This window comes from Anthonomus grandis, chromosome 7 (genome assembly GCF_022605725.1).
Source record: "Anthonomus grandis grandis chromosome 7, icAntGran1.3, whole genome shotgun sequence".
NCBI lineage: Eukaryota > Metazoa > Arthropoda > Insecta > Coleoptera > Curculionidae > Anthonomus > Anthonomus grandis.
The window spans coordinates 24,655,342-24,678,116 of record NC_065552.1 but is presented as its reverse complement, the minus strand read 5'-3'; the positions used below and the strand labels follow the sequence as shown (position 1 = coordinate 24,678,116).

Here is a 22,775-nt window from a genome sequence, read left to right as displayed (position 1 = left end):
CTTAGTTTGTCTCATGTTTTTGTCCCTTTTCAGACTGTCGTCTTAATAAGGGAGTTTGTTTCCTCAGTAACTAAGTAGCCAGACCCTAGCCTCCCTACACCAGTTCTTCTAGGACCTTCATACACACTAGTACATACCTAAAGCTTACCTTTTTGGCTATAATAGCTTTAATGGCGACTCTGCTGATCAAGTAGAGCGACTGTGTTACGGTTCAATAGTTTCAAAGGCTCTACTTGAGGTAGTTGGCATAAATCCTATGATGCTTAGGCATGCAAGTTGTTATCTTTCTATTAACGGACTCCGTTTTCTTTATATTATCATGACATAACTAGCCACCCTCCTCCACCAATTCCTCTAGGATATATATACTTCAGTAAAAGCTGGAGAGCTCACCTTTTTGGTTATAATAGCTTTAATAGTTTTTAATGCAGATTCAACAAACTATGTGGCAATTCAATACTTTTCTGTAATGCTTAGACATGCCAAGTTTTTGCACTCTTGTAATAAAATTTTTGCTTTCTTCATGCAGTGCCACCATTGCTTAGTGGCATCAATCAAATCAATCATCAATCCCCTATATTTAATGATAGATAAGTAGATCCAATAAGGTATACTAAAGGATAAACCCCAAGTCCTATTAAAAGCTCTCTTGCAGATCGAAGGTACTGCAAGTGGCCTTCTTAATCCTGATATCTGCGTAGCAGAAAAGTTTCAAATCTAGTAAGATATTTCATCCTCGGATTTTACTGTTCTCGGGTATTTAAGCTAATCACGCCCTCCAAAGATAAAATTGATGGTGTCTTAAGGTTGTAAGACTAGAAATTTCTCAAAAACAGTTAATTTCTTTAAAATATTTAATTACTTATTCATACCTTTATCTTTAGTAACAACAAAATTGTTATTAGGTCTAACATATATCTGTACAAATCTTATTATATAATTTACCTCAGAAGTCATTAATTTCACAAAGAATATTTTCACATAAAAAATAATTAGTATTGTTCTCTATCTAACAGTCTTTGATCCAGGCACCAACTGTCTATATTACACAGGGCCCCTCATTATGGCGGCATCCTTTCCCATACAAAAGACTACCTACTACACCTACGTATACAGGCCTGACCTATTTAGATAATTGACTATCGACTATTAGACACCACATAGTTCGACACGGTGTTTCTTCATTCCTAGACGCCATTAACTTCACTATTAAGATAGATAGATACATAGCGTTGTGAGAACATACAAAATACCAGACGCGGTTATTTTTCTCAAGGTCTGGAATGGCAATTATTTAATTCATTTAAATTTTCAGGAATATGATTTCTGTTTAGACTAAAATCACCTCCATAAATAAAAAGAATATTGTTTCATCAAAAAAAGTTCTGGCTCTGAATCATCACCTACATTAATAAGGAAGATGGTTTCTTAAAAGGAAGTGTTTTCCCCACAAAATAAATGCCAATCTTGTTTTAGGAGTAATGCATTTCGATAAGATACCTCATCAATATCGAACTTAACACTTAGTTTTGCTGATTAAGAACAATCAAAATTGTCATTGATTTTTTTAATTGTTTTTAAGGAGGTTATATGTTTCTAATTAAAAAATATTCATAATAGAAATAGTGTGCCTAAGCTTTTTTTGGGCTTGACAACCTCTAAGTCTAAACTCATTTATCCTCGTTCAGCAGCCAGCTCCCGGTCTTGACGTTCATTTGTTTCCTAACGGGCTGTTTTTAATCTCGGCAGAGGCCGGGGACAAGGAGAAGAATAAGAAGAAACTTTTTCAAACTTTAGGCAATTTATCCTTATCCTTTAAAAAAAGTCTAAGGCTAAAATTTAGACATTGTCGAGCGAAAAGGTTCGCCAAACAAAGTGGTTTGTCGAGTTTTAAATTGTAAATACTCGGAAATAAATTTGGATTTTATTAGATTTTATTTAGGTGTCATAAAGATAATTACTTTTGGTCTGCTTTAATTGAAAATCAGGAGGTCAGAACAGTGGGCACTTTGTTGCTTTTATTACCGAAGGAATAGAATTACAGGTTTTGATGTATTTTCTTCTTCCACATATCAAACACACTATACATTATCGTTGACTGTATGCCATTAAAGGAGAATAAAAAGCTTTCAGGAAGCTCTCAGCTTAAGGTTGTTACCTGAAAATCTTTTAAAAGTTTTAAAGTCTACCTCGAAATTTAAACAATATATGTATAAGCCGCGGTTCTAGAACTGGTATTTTTACTACATGTATGACCGTGTATTCCTATTGATTAAAGTTTTTTTTTATTAATAGCCCATGAGACACACTATTAGGATTTTTGGAGATTGGTAAAACGACATTAATTTGATAGCCTTCTTAATCTTACTGTAGGTAAACATTCTTCAAACTCTGCCAGATTTGTAGTTATTGACTTGCCCTTGTAAAATCCATATTGTTAAATTTAAAAATAATTCAAATTATTTAACCATACCAGCAGCTGTTGCCATGAAAATCCTAGTGCTAATTTATATATAATTTATAAACATTTTGACATTTTATTGATTGATTTACAACCATTTAACAAAATGGTTTTAAAAAGAATAAACATGGAAGCAAATTTCAATATAGAAGTGGACATTATAGATTTGATGTTGTTAATTTTGAGAGGGTGCGAAAAAAAATATAGGGAAACTGCAGTAATGCAGGTCAGGTTTCCATATATTCCAAAATCTCATATGATTTTCAAAAGACTGGTAGTCTAAATACCAAATCACGAGATCGGAATAAAACTCAAACAAAAGAAAATAAGGCAATTGGGGTTTTAGGAGCGGTAGCTATTAATCCTCAAGCAAGTACCAGGCGGATTGATTTAGATGTTGGAATTAGTCAAACAGCAATTATAGCAATTTGCACAGGAACAAGTTTCATCCTCACCGCATCACACTTTATTAAGAGCATTATGGACATGACTTTAAGAATCGAAATAATTTTTGCACTTGGATTTTATGAAAAATGTGAGGAAATGACCAGTTTTTGTGAAACGTTGTTTTTTGTGATAAAGCTTCTTTTAATAGTTGTGGCAGGTTCTAAAACGCAAACAGACACAATATGAGTTACTGGGCGACTAATAATCCTCACTGAATTGCTGCATTTACAATGCGCGGATCTATTAGGTCCCTGGATCAAATTATGACCATTTTTATTTAGTATAGCTCTGTTAATAAAGATTGATTTTGAGGGTTAAATTAGTGCAAGATTATCTACACTCAAAATGTAAGTGGAAGGGAGTTGCTTGCTTGCTTGCTTGTTTTATGGCACTGCAACGAGGCAATTGCCAGGATGGGGATCAGTTTAGACGAAGAATTATAGGACAAAACCTCTAAATCTTTAAAAAAGTGTTATTGTTGTTTAAAAATAATAAAAATAAACGAATCATTTTTTTTTCAAGGCTTAGGCGTTCTCTTCCTCTTCTTCTTTATTTTTGTGTACAAAAATAAAAACCTCGTAAGCTCTTCATCCAATAAAATGTAAAACTTGTCATTTTGGTACTTCAAAATAGGTCCTAAGTATTAACACCTAAAAAAATGTAACCCTGTTTGGGAAGCATCAAATTCGCGAATCAAATTTTAGTGAGCGGCCATTTACACTGAAAAAATAGTCCTCGTGACGTCATTTAGTCCAAGTATTAAATATTTGGTACACGAGTTGTAAACGCGAAGGATTACGAAATGAGCACTTATAATATCCTATTGAATAAAAATTTACCACCTCTTCTTCTCCAGCTAACCTTCTTTATATGTGGCAAATCGCAGCCCGTACAGTAGAACACGTCATTGCAGACGGTATACCAGCCCGGCCAACAAAGGTCAGTTCAGACGTATTAACTTCAGTATGAACGTATTAACTCTATAACGTATTAGGCGCGATTCTCACTATGCGTACCGTCACGTCACGTCAACGTACTGTCAACGATACCTAAAATAATGTTACATTAAAAGCAATGAACTTATTCATACTATACCTTCATGACACCGTTACACCACCGTCCGCATCGTCAAGGTTTCTCGTCGAGAATATTTTTTCGTGTTTTTACCGGTACATTGACGTGACGGTGATGGTACGTATAGTGAGAATCTCGCCTTAACTTGTAGAGTAAATCTTTTTCTTCTTCCGGTGCTGGTTGCGATCACTTCTAATAATATTTACCTATCTCTGGTGGTGTGAATTAATTCTCCTATGGTTTCTATTCCTTTACAATGTTTGATATTTCAAAGCCGCAAAATCCGTTTTTATTCTCTAAATCCTATGTTTCCTCTATATATTTTTTAATAATAGTTGGAGCAAACGGAACTTTTCGTTGTGTAACACATGTCCCAGGTACGTTGTTTTCCTGCGTTGCCCGGCAATTTGCGTTCGTCTTATATCCATGGTACATTCAATACATGATCGTACCAGATAAGATTTGAATTACGTTCAAGATTCGTCCATAAATCCATATTTCCAATGCTGATCACGTTCAAGATTTTTCGATAAATCTGCATTTCTAATGCTTTTAGCCTATTCACTACGCTAATCTTCTATGTTCTTAAGCTTTTATATGTACTAACTTATCTTTTTTTTACTTGGTTAGCATATAACAGTATGGGCCATGAATACAATTTTCTAAATCTTGTTTTGAGATTGAGATTAAAGTCACAGTTTATTAAGACGTTTTTGACTCTCATTTATGAGTTCATCGCTTTTTCTATTTGAGATTTAATTTCTCCATCTGAAGACCAGTCTTCACATAACCCCCAGTCCACAGACTCCAGAACACCTAAAGCATTATCGAATCTTAGGACAGAATTTCACTATCGGCGAATATTTTGAAGCCCAAAAGAGATAATTTTTTAAGCAGTATCCGGCAAGCAAAGGTTCTCGGTGCGGACTAAAATGTTCAGAATATAGTTAAAGAGATCGCTGCTTCTAAGATCTATTACTCTGTTGAAGAATTTTTTAACGGTGCTCCTCTATTAAAAGAACAAAAAAAAATAAATAAAATCATTGAAAAAATCTTTCTCTCAATTTTGTTGAAAATATGTGTTTTTATTTATTTTGCAGATTGAATAAGCAATACTCTTTTATTTATATACTTATGTTATAATTAACTCGGAATCATTTTGTCAAGGTTTCTGTTGGTGAAAAATTCCACCATTGACCAGGCAAGATGATTCAGTTACAATGACCGCAATGGAAAAAGCACTTGCTGGGTCAGATGTTCTTTTCAAACTTTACTCGGTCTACTCTAGTCTGGACTGATTCAACCGATACCCAAAAAAGGAAAAAAAGACGGTTCCAAGCAAATAGTCAATATAATGGAAATACTTCTCAACCAGTAAATTTTGAAATTTCTGGAGTACACCATATATTTTTAAAAATCACAGATCTACTGGTGATCGAACGGCCTATGTGGCACATGTTTGGAAAGACGCCATCGAGAAAAATGGTGAATCTTGTCCAATACCTCTGAACATTTTAAAGGAATTCGATAGGGTCTGGCATGAGAAACTTTTAAACAAACTGTATTCTAATGGTTGCCTACCAACTTACATTACTTGGCTTGGAAGCTTTGACCGACACATCTGTGTTGTTATTAATGGACACAATTTGCAGAGATTTTACATACGCCGCAACAGCTGTTAACGCTTTACAAGACTCAGATTTATCCATCTCTTGAGTATTATTCTTACATATATAGCTGTACACTCAAACACACTTTGAAGCTACTTTATTCTATCTAGAAGAAAAAGACACACAGCTAGCTAGAAACTGAAAAGCTTGGCACATAGAAAGAAAAGTGTTGAACCTGAGTCTATTTTATCAATACCGTCATGGTAAATATTCTTCAGAACTAGTTTATATCATTCCACCTATAAGATTCCTGCAAAATCTACTCGACAGGCAGATTCAACTCATAAATATCAAATGTATCTGCAGACATCTCGAAAGTCGCTATGTCGGAACTCCTTTTTATGAAGAAGTGCAATTTTGTGACACAACTCCCAAATCACATCTTTCCTAAACATTACAACTTGCAGAACATTAAGAAAAATATCCTCAGACACTTTGCTACTTTCGTAGCACTGGCACTTCAATAAACACTAGCGCAGGACTCTATAACACCTGAGACTCTATAGAATATTAGGTCAGAATTTTATTATTGGTTTGGGTATTATGAAGCCTAAAAAGAATGTATTTTCGAGCATTCCATTATTTAAATTAAATTAACAACCTATTTACACAACGATATACCGGCCTGGTAAACAAAGGTTCTCGGTGCATTGCGTTGGAGGAAGAGGTACATGGAGGAAGAGGTACTTCCTCCTCTAGTAACCAAAATTTTGACCCAAATTAAAAGTAACAAAGTTTGGCGACGGAATACAAATTATCGGAAATCAAATTGAAAGTAAACATTTGGTTGAGAGAGGCCTAGTAGGAATTGGATATCAGATGAATCGTATGTTGCACATTTGTTCCAGCGGCAAGCTACGTCTTATTGATAGCAGTTCTTTTTTCAGTACTTTAGGTCGGAGTTTTATGATCGAGTCAAACATTGTGAAGCCCAATTGGGAAATATTTTTGAACATTTGATATGCTAATCTAAGTTAGCAACTTACTGAATTAAATGCTCCTTAAATAAATTGAAAGTAACTTAAGACTTTGCCGTTATTTCTCTGTTGCATGTTAATACTACCCATGCAGCACTCAAGCTAAAATCTCTATCCCAAGCTAAATTCCTCGTGAACTTTGACGTATGTTATTCGAATAAACCACTAAATTCCAGTTAAATTCTATCTTTTAATTTAAATGTTTGCAGGTGATTATGGGCTTATTGCAATATATAATATATATATTGGTTTAATAATTCCAGATGAGCTAAATCTGGAGATTTTTGATTGACCGATTATTTAAGGATTATGCGTGACTAATTAAATTATATGTACAATTTCTAATATGTTTTTCTGTTCTCTTATGTTTTTTTTTAAATTATATGCAAACTTTATCAATACTCGTAATTCTCAAGCCTATCAAAGAGTGGGGCAAGTGTCATTTAATAAAAGGTTAAAATAAAAGAAGGTCGCGCCAGAGCCCATTATAATTTCGTAATGGCTTCTTTTCGTTCGCCATTGTTATTTTTGACGATGTCTTTCAGTCCGAACAATGCTTAATTTTAAATCAATAATACTCTTATTCTTTGCCAGTGTCTCTTTTATATAGATTCTCATAATTAGCTGCAGGATTCTAGGTTAAGTTTTTAACAGACGAACTTAACTAAGTAATAAAAAAGGCAAGCATCAAAAAAAATAATAATTCTATTAAAAAACTGCAATATAGAATAAGTATATGCTCTCTGTACTTCCTAGGATCTGCGGAGTCCTTTCGTGATGACACACCAATAATTCGCACACATAGTGGTGAACGATATACGATAATATGTATCCCTACAAAAAAATCTAACGGGGTTAGAGATTGCCATTTAATCGTACCCATTCAACCTATTCGGCGACCTGGCTAATTGACGTTTACATAATTAAAAAGATTTTTATGTATGATGTGAAACAGTTTCTTTATTGAAATATGTTCTCCTCCTCAAAGTATCCCCTCGAGTTCCGCACCTTCGTTCCTAATTAGTGCTTATACATACATCTACTTACATTAATCTCAATACTTCTATCCCTAAGGAGTAAATTGGTTAATATTTCTAGGAAAGTGAAAATACGCAGACCGACAAAAGCACTAGTAACCTAATAGTTCTTTAGAGTCCAAAAACTCAACACAAGCCTCTCTATCCAACGCCACAACTTACAGAGTGGAATAAAGTATAATATACAGAATAGAATTTTTCGAGTTAGTATGCAGAGACTAGAACTTTCCCAGACAGCAATTCTTATAGCTTCCGAAGCAAGATGACTGCTTTACTTAGATTATCAGAAATAGTCTCAATACAAGACTTACGTAAAAACTTAACAGATCAGGATCAAAGACAATTTTCTGACTATTTTCTTTGTAATACAATCCTGTTAGCTTGTAACTATCAGCCAACTCTTAGCTGTACCTCCACCATACTCTTCTTCAAATCAAAAATTTAAGCACCTTGCTAGGAAGATGGTGATGTGGTCAGCAGGTAGATCATTTATGTTTGTCAAACAAACCAAAGATCCAAGACTACTTAGAGAAGGAATGTGTGGGAGACACAATCAAAAGCCTTACTTAAATTTTGGCCAAAAACTATTTTCTAAGTTATATCTTTGTTTAATACAAGCCTGTATTAGCTTGTAACCATCAGCTTATTTCTTGGCCGTACTTCTAGCATACTCCGCTCTAAATTAAAAAGTCAAGTGCTTTGTAAGAGAGGTTATTTAGTCAGAAAAGGGATAAATGCGAAAATCAATAAGCTGCTCAGTACTTAAGATCTGAGCTTAAGATATGATATGCTAAAGTGTTATGAATGACCAGTTCTGGTGTAGAATTTTAGGTTTTAGGTTTGGATTCTGCATAAATTGAGAGTGAAAACTAGTATCACTGGTGATGTGGATATACCGTAGTATATTAGGTGATAAATCCGAAATATATAAAGAAGGACATAGAGATTACATACGAAGAAAAAGATAAAACTACAATACTGCAAATGCATCATGAGAATGTTTCTTAAAAAATGAGATTTTTTAACCGCATCTATTAGAAAGAGAAGAATATCTTTTAACTATAAAGTTCAGAAAATGGTTTAACGTTCACGTAACATCAGATTTAGTTATTGCTTTAAATGCAATATCTGGGCTTTAACCGAAATATACATATTGTAGTCCTTTATATTGGTGCTTATTGTTTCCAGTTGACTCGAGCCCGTGAACCATAAAAATCGCCTTTTAAGTTACAAAGTTGACGTGATGGTGCGACACTAATTTATTTTAAGAATTCATTGTCATATCCAATTAAGTTATGCATGTTTTTTATAAAAACACAATTTTTAAAAAAGTAGTTGAGAAAAGTACTATGCTTATAGGTCTTTTATGCTTTTTAAGAAAGATGTCAGAACCAAAATAGCAACCTCCAAAATGGAGAAGGTTACATAAAGAAAAGAAGAAATATCTTTGGAATATATTACTTTAAAAATTTATTTCATCAGTGTTACTTCGTAACACTATTGAATAATATTTTAAACTTACTTATAATCGAACAATAAAAGTTCATTCTTAACTAGATTTTGGGAATCTAGTTAAAAAATCATCATCGACGAAAAATCGTCTTTATTTTAAAGTAACTATTATCTTATAACAACAAAACCTATCAGCTTATTTTGATTCAGCTTGATTTTCACCAACTACTAAAGCAAGCCAGATTTGGATAGCTCTGGCACGAGTAACTACCGACAAGTAAAAAGGTACCTGATAGATAAAGGTATAGATTACAAGAAGCCCTTGGTAATTTTTATAGACTTTGGGAAGACATCCATGTTGAGAGCGCTTAGAGAGCGCAGTATCAATCATAAAAACACGACCCTTTTTCAGAATATATATTATTTATATTAATGTAACAGTTGCAGTCAGAAAGTATTGTGGGCATACAAAGAAATTCACCTTTTAGGAAGGCATCATACAGGAAGACACTATCTATCTTCTCAGCACTATTCGCTGCCTTGCTGTTGAGCGCTATAAAGATAATGGTTAAGGAAGTATTGAAGTCAACATAAATAGAGAAGTATCTAAGTAACTTGAGGTTTGGTATTCCAACCTAGCCCAACCCAACGAGATAATCGGAAGATATCAAGCTCATTTTATACAACTGGAAGGCCAATGCCTAGCCGTGGACTAAAAACAGCTATTGGTGATGATAATGAAGATGATGATGATCATTATCTCATACGACGATAAATTTAAAATTTTTAAGTAAAAGAATCACTAGAACTATAGGCATTTTTAAAATAGAATAGGACAATTTAAATTGATCAAACTTAGTATTAAGTAACGAAAAATTTTAAAAAATAAATTGTAAGCGTTTACGTACTCAGTTTTCTTTTATTAAGAACGGAGGAGTTAATTCAAATTTAAAAAATAAATAATACAATTAATCAATGTTGCTGTATTTAAGGTCTTTTCATAAAGATGTATGAGCAACTGACCTTTATAAACTAAAAAAGTTAATGACTAATCACATTACGTAAACTGTTTTGGTCCCTAAAACAATCATTTAAAAGAAAATACGTTTCGTCTTCGGCTCATTTAACCCCCTAAAAATAGCAGGTCGCGCTCGTCGCTTCCGTTTTTAAAAGCTTATTTTGCTAATTAAAAACGATCCGAAAAATAACAAAACTCGAAAAACTTAATTGGCAAAGAACGGCGAAGAAAAACAGAGTCTCGCATTTCTACCGGCCAATCTTAAACGTAGTTTTTGTTGGTAATCAATTTAAGGTGGGTCTCTTAGATGAAAAATTCAGTTTTACTATAAAAAAAATATTCACGCAAATTTTCGATTTTTTCTATTGTATATTTGTATAAATTTTCTTGGAAATATAAATTAGGAGAAATATCCTCAGAAAAAAGCTATAATAAGTAATAATAAAATATTTGCGTTCGTAGTCTTGTTTTTCTTGCTCTTATCTCTGCCTTATCTTTACACATGCGATCTGTTCCAAGCTTACTATAGAGCAACTCCAATAATTTCTGTTTTCAACTTAGTCTGACTGGAATGGTTAAAGAATCTGTTAACTTTGACTTCTAGGTAGACCACTTCTGATAACATATGTAATGGACTCAGGAACGAACTCTCCCATCAGTAGAAGTTAATGTAGAAAGTGTGTCAAAATTCTTGATTTTATCGCTTACATTTGCTTAACGTTTTATTAGGATACTTTGAATCCCTTTTTAGAAATGGCAGTGAGAAACAATAGAAATCTGATAATATTTAGTAATTTGAATGCTGTACCGCCATCAAACATAATAAATTACGACGAAACAAATTTAACTGAGGATCCAGGTAGAAAGAAAATAATCTCAAAAAGGGGCTGTCGCTATCCAGACGTATTTGCAATACGTCGAAGTCAGCCGGTTCTATTATGTACGCTGCTGCAGCTAATGGAAAATTGTTCCCACCATACGTGGGTTACAAAGCTAAAAATCTGTATACATCTTGGACAGTTGGAGGACCAAAGGATGTCACATTTAATAGAAGTCCATTAGGTTGGTTTGATGTGATTTCCTTCTCAGATTGGGTAGAGAGAACTGTCATACCTGCAGTAAAAGATCTACCGAGAAAGAAGTACTTAATTAACGACAATCTAAGTTCACATTTTTCTGCAAGTACGGTGTCTCTTTGCGAAGAAAATAATATGTCATTTATATTCCTCCCGGCTAATTCTACTCATCTAACCCAGCCTCTGGACGTGGCATTTTTCCGGCCTCTTAAAACAGCTTGGCGACAGATCCTTGAAAAATGGAAAATGGGGGCTGGATCAAAGCATTGCACGGTTCCAAAGGGCAGATTCCATTTCTTGCTAAATGACTTGTCAAAGGCTTATGAGCCTAATGCTGGAAAAACATACAATGTGGGTTTAGAAAGTGTGGAATTTTTCCACTAGATAGGGATCAAGTCTTGGAACGCCTTCCGCAGCAAAGTCTTGACCAGACAAATGATGAGAATCAGAACATTGAAGAAAGACTTAATACACAACTCTTTGGTAAACCTTCTAAGAACAATGAGATATGGTGATGGTCAAAATGTAAAGAGTCGACGTCGTAAAATTGAAGTCCCTGCTGGCAAAACCGTTACAAGTGCAGATTTTGAAAGCACGTTGGATAAAGACGATCAAAAGGATAATGATTTGGAAAGACGTATGGAAATCTTAGATGAAGATTCAGACCGGGAAATTAATTTACCCCTTAGTAATTTCATGCCAATAATGGCAAAAGCTCAAGATCATTCTTCAAGTGAAAACTCTGAAATGGAAAAAGATCAAGATTATTCTTCAGATGCAGACTCAGAATCGGACACTTCCAAGTTTCATCGATAAGTCCAAGAATAAGTTGTATAGAAATAATTTATCAGCATCAGTCTGCCTTGAGGGTAAATTGTTTCAATGTGTTTCTCCTATTTTGCTTGATTTAATAGATAAAAGAACTTAGCTTCTGGTGTGTTTTCCAACAAAATATCGAAATAGACAAAGAAATAAATATTTTATCGGACAAGTCATTAATATTACAGAAATTTACATTAAAGCCACTTTCTTAAGAAGTCGCCCCACCAAACACTCGTCAGGATATATTTATGGATTTCCAGAAGTTCCGGATGTTTCCACCTTTCATTTAAGCCAGGTTGTTGGAGAGGTTTTCCCAATTCATGACGAGATAGAAGCATCTACGTCAAGAAGAGACATTTTAAAATTTAATTTGCATCCAAAGTTGTTTAATTTAAATAATATGTTTAAACTTGTTACATTTATATCGAAATGTTTTTTTTTGTAAAATTGTTGTTTTTGTTAGTTTTTTTTTATTTATATTTTTTTATGAATTTAAAATTTTTTCAGGTGTTCCTATTCGCCCTCGTGTGGGTAGAATAGCAAATTTGACCAATTTAAATGGGTGTGTATTTTTAAGGGTAAATAGAAAAAAAGCGTTTTTATTTTTTTTTGTGAAAAAACCTCTATTTAAAAAAAATCTATTATGCGCTTTTTGATGTAAAAGTCAAGACCTGTAGATTCCTTATTTTTTGTTGTCAAAAAGGTGACTACCATATTAGCAACAGAGTAGGAAATGTCCAAAACTGTTTCTATTCACCCCATTTTACGGTACTTTTAACTGTTACATTCATCGTTTTTTAAAAATTTCTTTACCTCCTTACAATCAAAAAAAATATTTTTAAATAAATTGCTTATAATAATAACTATGATCCTAATTTAATTAATACTTTAATCAATAAGATCATAAACTAGCTAAATAATAAAAACACATTTTTTCTAGCGCTAAAAAAGACAATAAATTCATTTATTTACCATTCATTTATCTAAGTAAGAAAATAAACATTACCTTCATTAAACAACAGTCAGAATTAACAGTTTCCTATAAAAAAAAAACAAGTTAGGTTAGATTTTGGTTATTACTCGGGAAAAAATTAATGCATTATTAAAAACTGGTATTTACAGGCTACAGTGTGATTCGTGTGACTGTTCATACGTGGGACGTAGATACTTGTAGATCCCTTAAAACACGCATAGCTGAGCACTTAAGTAAACTCTCTTCTGCAAGTTACTTCTTAAAATTTCAGCCGACTGGATTTTCTTCATCCAGATCTAGATATCTATATCACTAATGAGCTCAACAAAAATCCCTTAAGTTTAAATATACAAGTAAACCTCAATAGACCTTACGTTTCGTTACATAGGAGACTGCAGAATTAACAATTTTATAATTAACATCTTTTCTGACTAATGCTATTTTAAGTTTGCCTTTACACATTTAAATAAATTACAGGTTTTTTATCAACACAACTTTTGTGGTCAATCTTTACAGACCGATTTGTCGCCACTATATTTTCGACAGGTTTGACGCTGATTCTGAAGTTGACAGTAGGATGGCTCTAATCTATTTTAGCGATGTCTTTTCCGCCTTTTAACATAATTTAAATATAAACATGGAAGGGTACTAACGTCTTCCCTTTTTTAAATAATATTGTACGTCCTTCTATATATATTGGGGTATTATTTGTAATCTTAAAAGTTTTTTAATTTTGTTTTTATTTGTGTCAATGTTTTCCCCACTACATGGAATGCCTGCATGTAGCTGATTGGTGCCTACATCTTATATCTCTATTTTTTAAATCACATTCAACTCGCTTTTAGTTAGCACTGATAATGGCTCATACGCCGAAAGCGCTCTGCTGAGTTAATAATAAACATTTGGCTCCGAATATATCTAGTTTAATTATTTTGTTCTTTCCAACTTTTCAACTTTCCAACAAAATAATTTTCCAATAATACCTGATATGAGGCTTAATATTTTTGCTCAAAAATAAATTTTCTAAACAGAAAAATGAGAGCAGGTGAAAAAAATTGAGATATTTAATAGAGTGTATCAACATTTTAAAAAATTTAAGAAAAATTATATTTTAAAAAAATAATAAAAAACATTTTTAAATCATCGCGCAAAATCACCTTAAAGCTTTTTTAATGTGGCAGTCTTTTAAAGAGAGTAAGAAAAAACTTACACCATTGATTAAATTTTAATTAATGAGCGAAATATAGAGTTTTTATCGCTCTTCTTGCTTTCAATTATTTTCAGTTTAATATTGAAAGAAAACGAAAAGGAATAGTTTATTTTTTTATTTTTTGGAAGACCTGACAATCTTTTAATTAGTTATTAGTTACGTGTATTATTATAAAATTCTATAATATTAATATTCATTTTTTAGGAGTTTTTCGCTAGACGGAAATAGATCTTTTATACTTATATAAGAAACACACCTCAACCTTAAAAATGTAAAAAAGCTATAGGTAGAATAGTTAAATGAATAAAAAACACATGTTTTATTATTATCTAAAGTTTATTGTAAGGGATGGAGGTCTAACGAATGACAGATGTAGGAAGTGAAATCAGCTTATCTCGTAAATATAGCAATACTAAATATTAACAGCATCGACTTAAAAAATAAATAAATACTTACTGTTTGTTATACTTAGTAATTAAACAGCTAAAGGGTGAATTATATCTTAATTTTATAATCAATAATATGCTATAATTATTAAAAAACGTGACTCTCAAGACAAGAAAAACTTGGTGAGAGAAGAAATAGTACGATGGTAAGAAAGAATACGATGAGTATTCTGGCCATTTTACGAACCAGGTGCGTATCAATTTTCTTGATGGGTAATTCCCTCTCCAGTGTATTGGAAGAGAAGTTAATTTTCTTGGCCAGCTAGGTCTCTGAACTTGTCTCGATTTTTTATTATGGGGAAAAATAAAAAATCACGTTTACAAAATTTGACAAACAATACGAGAAAATATGATCGAATATAACGTCGAAGAACGCAATACCTCTTGGTTTGATATTACTTACAATTAGTTAAAATTCTTTAGTCTAGTAATTAGGTAGAATATTTACTTGCTCTAATTAATTCCATACTTTATTTACTTGTTAAGACACTAACTACATAACTTGATTTTTTTGTTTGGGTGTCCCAATAAGAGCGCACGTTTTAATTGGTAAATAAAAGTCATAATTTATTTTAAACTGAGTGTTATTTATATTTTAATGTAAAGCTAATACACTGCAATTAAACGTGAAAAATAATATCTGGCAAATGGCCGCCTCGACTTTCGTGACAGACTCTTATTCGTTTTGAGAAATGTTCAATTACATTTTCACATAATTGCGGCCCAATTTTGCTAATAATACGTCTAATTTCGTTTTTTAACTGTGGAATTATTGTTGGGTAATTAGCGTATACGAGGGATCTTAAAAAACCCCAAAGAAAAAAGTCACAAGGCGTTAAATCGAATCATCTTGCGGGCCAGTTCTGGTCTCCATTCCGTGAAATGACACGACCGGGAAACTTTCTTTGCAACAATTGAATTGCTTCACGTATAATATGATATGTCGCACCATCCTGTTGGTACCACATACCGCCCGTAACCATACCATCCAATTGAGGCCATAAAAACTCAGTGAGCATATTACGATAGCGTTCGCTGTTCACGGTAACTGCATTTTCAGCCTCGTCCTCTAAGAAGTACGGTCCAACTACTCCATCTGTCCAAAGTCCGCAAACAGTGACTCTTAATGGATGCATTTTCTTCTCGTGAATGACTCTAGGATTTTCTTCGCCCCAAATTCGGCAATTTTGTTTATTAACAAAGCCAATAAGGTGAAAGTGTGCCTCATCGGTAAACAATTTTTTTTTCGAAAAATCGACATTTATTTGTTGTTTTTGCAATACCCAAGAAGAAAATGTACGGCGCGTCGCATGGTCCACTGGCTTTAATTCCTGGGTCAATTGAATCTTATAGCCATGTAAATGAAGATCTTTTGTTAGAATTCGGTGGGTAGTGCTCTTCGAAATGTGCAACTGCTGTGCACGATGACGGATAGATGTTCCCGGATTCTCGCCAACACTTTCACGCACTGCGGCAATATTTTCAACAGAACGGCTAGTACGGTGACGCACTGGTGTTTTTACATCCACGACAGAACCATTTTGTTCAAATTTATCAATTAGTCTTTGGACGGTCGTGTGATTTGGTGCATTGTGTCGACCAAAAATGCCCCGCAATTTACGAACTGTTTCCGCAAAACATTCTCCATATTTGTAGTGTGTTTTAACAATAATAATTCGTTGTTCGACCGTATATCGTTCGATGGCTACTAATCGCAAACTGTTTACATTATTCTTTTTAGTTTTTTTTTGTCATACTGCGATAAAAAAAAATGCTGCGAAATTCAAAACGTGCGTTCCTATTGGGACACCCTTTACTTTTATTATTACCAGTTATTTAGCAAGAACTCCGGATCGAATAAAGATATCGGTTTTTGCCAAAATATAGGATCTAGGATAATTTTTAATCTATTATAAACTTTTAAAAAATTTTGAGAAAAATCTATCAACAGTAAACAGTGCCACACAACTTCTTTTTTTTAACTAACTTACGCCACTACAAAGGTCCATTCAGAGATGAAAATTATCTTCTATATGACATTTTGTTCTTAAACCGATTTTATAGAAAATTTACTCAGCTTTCCAATGGCGTTATCAAGCTTAAACCTTAATTTAGTAATTTTGGTCAAGTTTTTAATTTTTATTTTAACATTTGCGCCCACTGTACAAAGTTAAACATATTTTTGGACGATGCTTCGTTGCCTTTTTTGTTGTGATTTTTTTTCCTAATTGGCTTAGGCCAAGGGTTCTTAAGATAAAGATAGCACACACCCTTAACTAAACACCCTGTATAATAAATACTAAGTACAAATACATAGATACAACTCGTTGTTTAATATATAAAACCTCAAAATTTCTAATTGAAATGCTTTTCAGCCTATTTGAATTCGACTGATCAAATCTTGGATTGACCAAAATCGTTTGAAATTTTTTCTTATACCTCTTAAAAATTCACATGTAAAAACTTTGACCATTTGTCAACTGTAACTTTTTTGACAGCTAGACAAGGGCATTAAAATATATAAAACATCTTATAACGCAATATTTTTTTTATCTCTCGTAAAAATAGTATTGGTATTTTAACAACATAATAGGTATGAAGACCTGTGTTCAACTGATGAGAGCAGGAGTTGCAAGGAGTTTGATCATTGCAATTCTTACAGAAGACTAGACAGCAACAAACGCTTTAGAATAGTTTTAGACTAAGTAAAAGATCATATGAAAGATTGGATGAACGATTTCGCAGATCTAGCCAAAGAGCAAATCAAGTCAGAGTTAATCACAAAATATGGGCATCCATGGTGCTGCAATGAAGGGGATGTCAGCAATAAAACCTGGAAAAAGGAAATCAGACACTGGTTGGAACTTAAGTACAAAAACTACTGGTAACAACTTCCAAAGACGAAACTCTCCAAATAACTTTCGGGCAGACCGCCCTTCAGGAATGGATATCAGGTTATTTCAAACTCTATTAATTGCCTGTACGCCACTGCAGGTCATCTTTTCACACGGAAATGCATGTGACATTAAGTGGATCTGTCCCCATCTCCCGCGCTTAATGAGCCTCACCCATTAACGCTCTGCGTCTCTCTCGCTCTTTCCATGATTTTCGTTACTGTGTTCGCACCTCCTCTTTCATTCTGTCCCTTCCGCTCTATCGGCGTATGCAATCCCCGGCAAGCCAGATTGAAAATCCCATTTTTCGCGGCTGATTTCTTCGGAAAAGCATCGCTGAAAACTCAGGTCGATTAGTACTGAAGGTTAGTGCATGCACGGGGGAAGAGGAGGATGTTCAATGTTAAAATAAATGTTAACGGGTGCATTTACGCGTAGAAAATGGAATAGCTTCCATCAGGTTGGGAGTAATTTGATCGTTCGTTATATTGGCAATTTGGTAGCAATTATTACCGGTATAATTATTACAGGTTATAGGCCTTGGCCCTTGTTAGTTTCAATAAACTAATTTTCGGTATAATAAGGTCCTGCAATATTTTATCATTTTAATTGGATTGTTTAACGCAATTTATTATTATTATTATTATTAGAGTAATAAACAACATTTATTCTGAATAATATTATAAATATATTTCCTTATTTAATAGTTAAATACATTTTCTTTAATTCTGACAAGGGCTGTCATAGTGCAATAAAGAGCTTAAATATTCAGACTAGTTGCTTGCGTTTACTTAAAGGGACCATGTTTGGTTGTATGTCCTGAAACATTCAGCACATTTAATCAAGTATCTATTACAGCAACTCTTCAGACGTATAACGTGATTATTAGGTAAGTTGATTATGGAATAAAATAAATGGACTGGATTCAGGCGCAGATATCATCAATTAATTATGTTTCTTTTTTTTCTCTCTATCGGTCTCTCTCTCGCTCTAGCATTATAATTCTGGGTATGTCATTGCTGACTTTCAAACTACCTCTACTTTTTACGATTTTTAATCATTCAAAACTATATAAACTAGTAAAAGTGTCCGGCATAGTTTACTTAAATATAGATGGTGTAATTTATATTATTATAACTAAATGAATTTTAAACATTTAATAAGGACTAACTTTTTCAGATCTCTAAAACTTATTCAGCCTCGTTTATTATCACCATTGCTGCAACGAAATAGCAAATTAAACAAAACAATAATATCCATATTCTAATTGATGTTTGATGTCAAACATGTTCTGTTTCATAATTATAATCCTATTTGACTGGTTTTTAAAATATCATCATCCTTGCTCAGGAAGCTGAAATAACTGTAAAAGTAATAACAATTACTAAAAGTAAGTAATATGTAAGTTGTTTAGTTAATTGATTAATAAAACAACTAAAATTTATTCATCACTTAGTTATGGTTCTTATGCTTTGGTTTATTAGAACTATTCATTAATCGCCTTTTAATTTCATAGCTACCACTTGCCTTGGATATTAGGATAAATTACAAAGGATAATAAGTTACATTTTTAATTTCTTTCTGTATTTAACCCATTAGTGCCCAAAGTTAGTTTTTGTTTATAATTAGAAAAAATACCTTATTATGGGTCTAATAAACATAAAAAAATGTTTTTTTAAGTTTTAATTTACTAGAGCCTTTGTTTTAGGGCGTCCCTTTAGAGGGACGCTGGGCAAAAGGAAAAAATAATTAAAGTAAGATAACATGTTTGTTATATACAAAACATAATGTTTTGTATATAATTACATTATATTTTAGTTATCATTGTAAAGTTTGAAACAAATTTTAGGATGCAATGCAATGTTATACTTTTCGCAGATGAATTGACTTTTTTTCCACATCGGCGGTCGGTTTCATTGTAGACTATCAGATGCCCAATATTATCGTCGTGTAATGGTCGAGGCACTCTGGTTTTTCCTTGCAGGAGTTTAGTACCAAAATTTTTCAAAAAACTTAGCGATATGTATCGTCGAAACGCCAATAAACTAACAGAGTCAGGATGATTTGTTTCTAATTTTCGCATAAGTAACCAAGCATTCACAACAGATACATCTAATAAATATAAGACTAGTGGCCAATACCACTTCCTTTGTCGAAATCTTGATCTATAAGCCGCAACAAGACTATCTAATTTGTCCACACCACCCATATATTTATTATAGTTGGCTACTATTTTCGGCTGAGGAACGGTCTTCTTAGATTGGGTAACCCTGTCTCAACGAAGTGTGTTAGTTACTTCAGTGGTTTCAAAATTGGATGCAACAGAAACAACTTTATTATCTTTTCATTGTACAAGCATGCTGGTGTCATTTCGATAATACTTATAGCTTCCCCTTTGCTGATTATTCCATTCCTTCTTAGTTTGTACGGGACATTTCTCTAAACGATTATCTGTTATTGTGCATGTGGTACAATAATTGTTTTTCGATAATTAGTCAAAGAGAGGAAGGCCTGTCAAGTAATTATCCATAAAAATTTTATAACCCTTACCTGAAGGTAATTCGACTTGCTCTATTAAAGATAGTATTACATCTCCTCCCAAACCAAATTTCTTTTCTTTTTCGTTGTTTTGATTTTTTCCGGTATAAATCTCAAAACCATGCATGTATCCGCTACTCAAACAAATAGCCCAATTTTTGTAGCTAAATCTTATGGGCTTACCCCGAATGTATTGCTTGGCATAATGTTTTCCATAATATGGCACCATGCTCTCGTCAATGGATAAATGCTCATCAAAGCTATTGTGTGTTCTAAAATGTAGGGTCAGATGATCTATCAAGGGTCTCAATTTATAAAGCCTGTCGTCTTGGGGTAATTTTGAATCGTCATTAAAGTGAATATACTTTAGTAGAGTCTCAAATCGATTTCGACGGATGCTGTTTTGTAATATTTTTGGAATATCTTCTTCACTCGACCAATAGAGTCTTCTGTTTGGATATTTTCCATATCCCGATAAAAGAAACGCTCCTAGTACCACATTCACTTCGTCCAGAGTAAAATTTAGTTCTACATTTTTCTGCCGTGCATACCTATTACTTTCCGTAATAATCAACGTCAAAAGTTCTTCATTGAAAAACAATTTGAAAAAATCAACTGGGGTAGTTGCATTTTTTGCATCCTGTGAGGGTTCACTAGGGCTACAGACAATCACAAGGTCACTAATATTTACTCGGCCAGTATCAGGATCAGGCTCCCGCCATTTTGATTTTTGGTATGCGTACTCTGTTTGTTGCTTTGTATTGTTATTGCCTTTTAGGTTTTTCTGAAGGACAGATAAGGGCAGTAAATCTTTAGGGTCAGGATCGTCAGAGTCATTTACGTAAGGTATTTCACATTCCTGAGATAGGATTCCGCGAGGTAGGTCATTTATATTCGCTGCATGCTCGTCGTCAGATTCGTCGCTATCAACTTCGGTCTCATTTTCATCATCTGGAGGTAAAATATAGATGTTAGATTCCGGCAAGTCATCATCCTCCTCTAAATAGTCCATTAGTCCATTAGTTGAGCTGGGACACAACATATATAGTAACGTATTTTACATGCAGTTACAAAATCAGGGGTTCGATAACCTTTACTATTTTCTTTGAACATTATTTATAAAGATTCAATTAGTAACCAATGTGAAAAATGTTTATTTACACATACATAAAATAAAACTTACCCTTGATCTCTAGTAGAGTACATGGAGGGATCCATTTTCAATAACACATAAATAATTTCGCGAGAAATAGAAAACAAAAACACCTGACACGTCGAATCAAGTCTGCTAAATACGCTTTGCAACTTTAAGTGCTCGATGTATCCCCACTTTTTTTTATCGCAAGGAATATGCTGGTCCCTTATAAGGGACGCTAGGTATTAATGGGTTAAAATATAACTCTATTTTTAATATTTTGATAAGCTAGAACCCATCTAACCTTAAGTTTCCACTTTGCCTAGCCAAGGCACAGTTTCTTTCATACTTTCATCCTAAATATTGAAAGAAATATTTAGGCTTGAGCTTCTTTTTTTTGAAGAAAAAATTGCCTGCAGTTATAATTGACTTAATTACAGTCACTGGCCGGAGAAGTGTTATAAACTGAATAATTTCTTCAACTTAGTCTTACATTAAAAATAAAATGGTAACATTTACAAGAGTTTTGATAGACAAGTTATAAGGAAAAATTAATAATATAATTGACGAGCTTGCAGCTGAATACACTTGTTTATACATCTAGGTCTCGTCAAAATGAGATGATTATGGCACCTCATTCCAAGCAACTCGAACTTCGAGGATCAGCTGTACCAGATTCTGATGCGAATGATGCAAAGTGTTTAGTCTCCACTTCATCATATCTCACACATGTTCGATGGGATTGACATCCGGTGAATGGGGTAGCAACGGCAAAATTGTAATGTAGTATGATGCTGCTGAAAAAGCACCTGTAAACGCCTCTCTAGATAAGGCAGTAAAGTGGTTTATATTACATGATGAACATAACGCGCAGCAATCATATTGGCTCGAACAAATGGGTGATTGGCTACCACAGTAATAGCCCTCCAAATCATTAATTTAACGGTCCTCTGTACATGCCTCCTGAACAGAACTCACGCTGTTACCTTGTGTGTTATAATCCGTGCACTGAAAGGAATTGTAATTTGTCGCTGAAAATTACATTTTGACATTCAGATCAAATATTGATGATAGTGGACCACATCAGAGAAAGCACTAACCATGAATTGGTATTGGTCAGCGATCTGATGCGTAGTAGCAAAATGGTCTCGTAGGTCTAGTTATCTGAAGCGCCTATCTTGATGCTCTGTGTTAGGCCTCCGTTCAGCAGTTATTCCTCGTATACCTTCTTTTATTTGTATCCAAAACACACGCATTACCATCATTGCAGTACAATTAACACGGCGGCCAATTTCGCAATAGGATAAACCAATATGTTATAGGATAAATAAAAAATTTTCTTGTCTTCGAACTCGAGACATTTTGTTATGCTTACCACTCGCAAACCTTTAAAGTACCTTAAAACCTTTCTAAAGTAGAACCTTTCTACGTAGACTTTCTTTTATTTATATCAGAGTAATAACATATAATATAATATGTTAAATAAAATCCTGACAATGACATAAATATTTATTTAATCAAGTAATTATTACATCAAAATTACAT

General features: G+C 33.4%; 1 protein-coding gene across 1 annotated transcript in view; it reads right to left on the bottom strand.

The window, feature by feature from the left end:
- Positions 1–21,107, bottom strand: part of LOC126738796 (collagen alpha-1(XXVI) chain-like) — a 53,704-nt gene extending 32,597 nt beyond the window's left edge. The window contains exon 1 of the mRNA XM_050444234.1: positions 20,937–21,107. Coding sequence (XP_050300191.1) covers positions 20,937–21,107 — 171 coding nt within the window. The remainder of the gene's footprint in view (positions 1–20,936) is intronic.
- Positions 21,108–22,775: the final 1,668 nt, after the last annotated feature.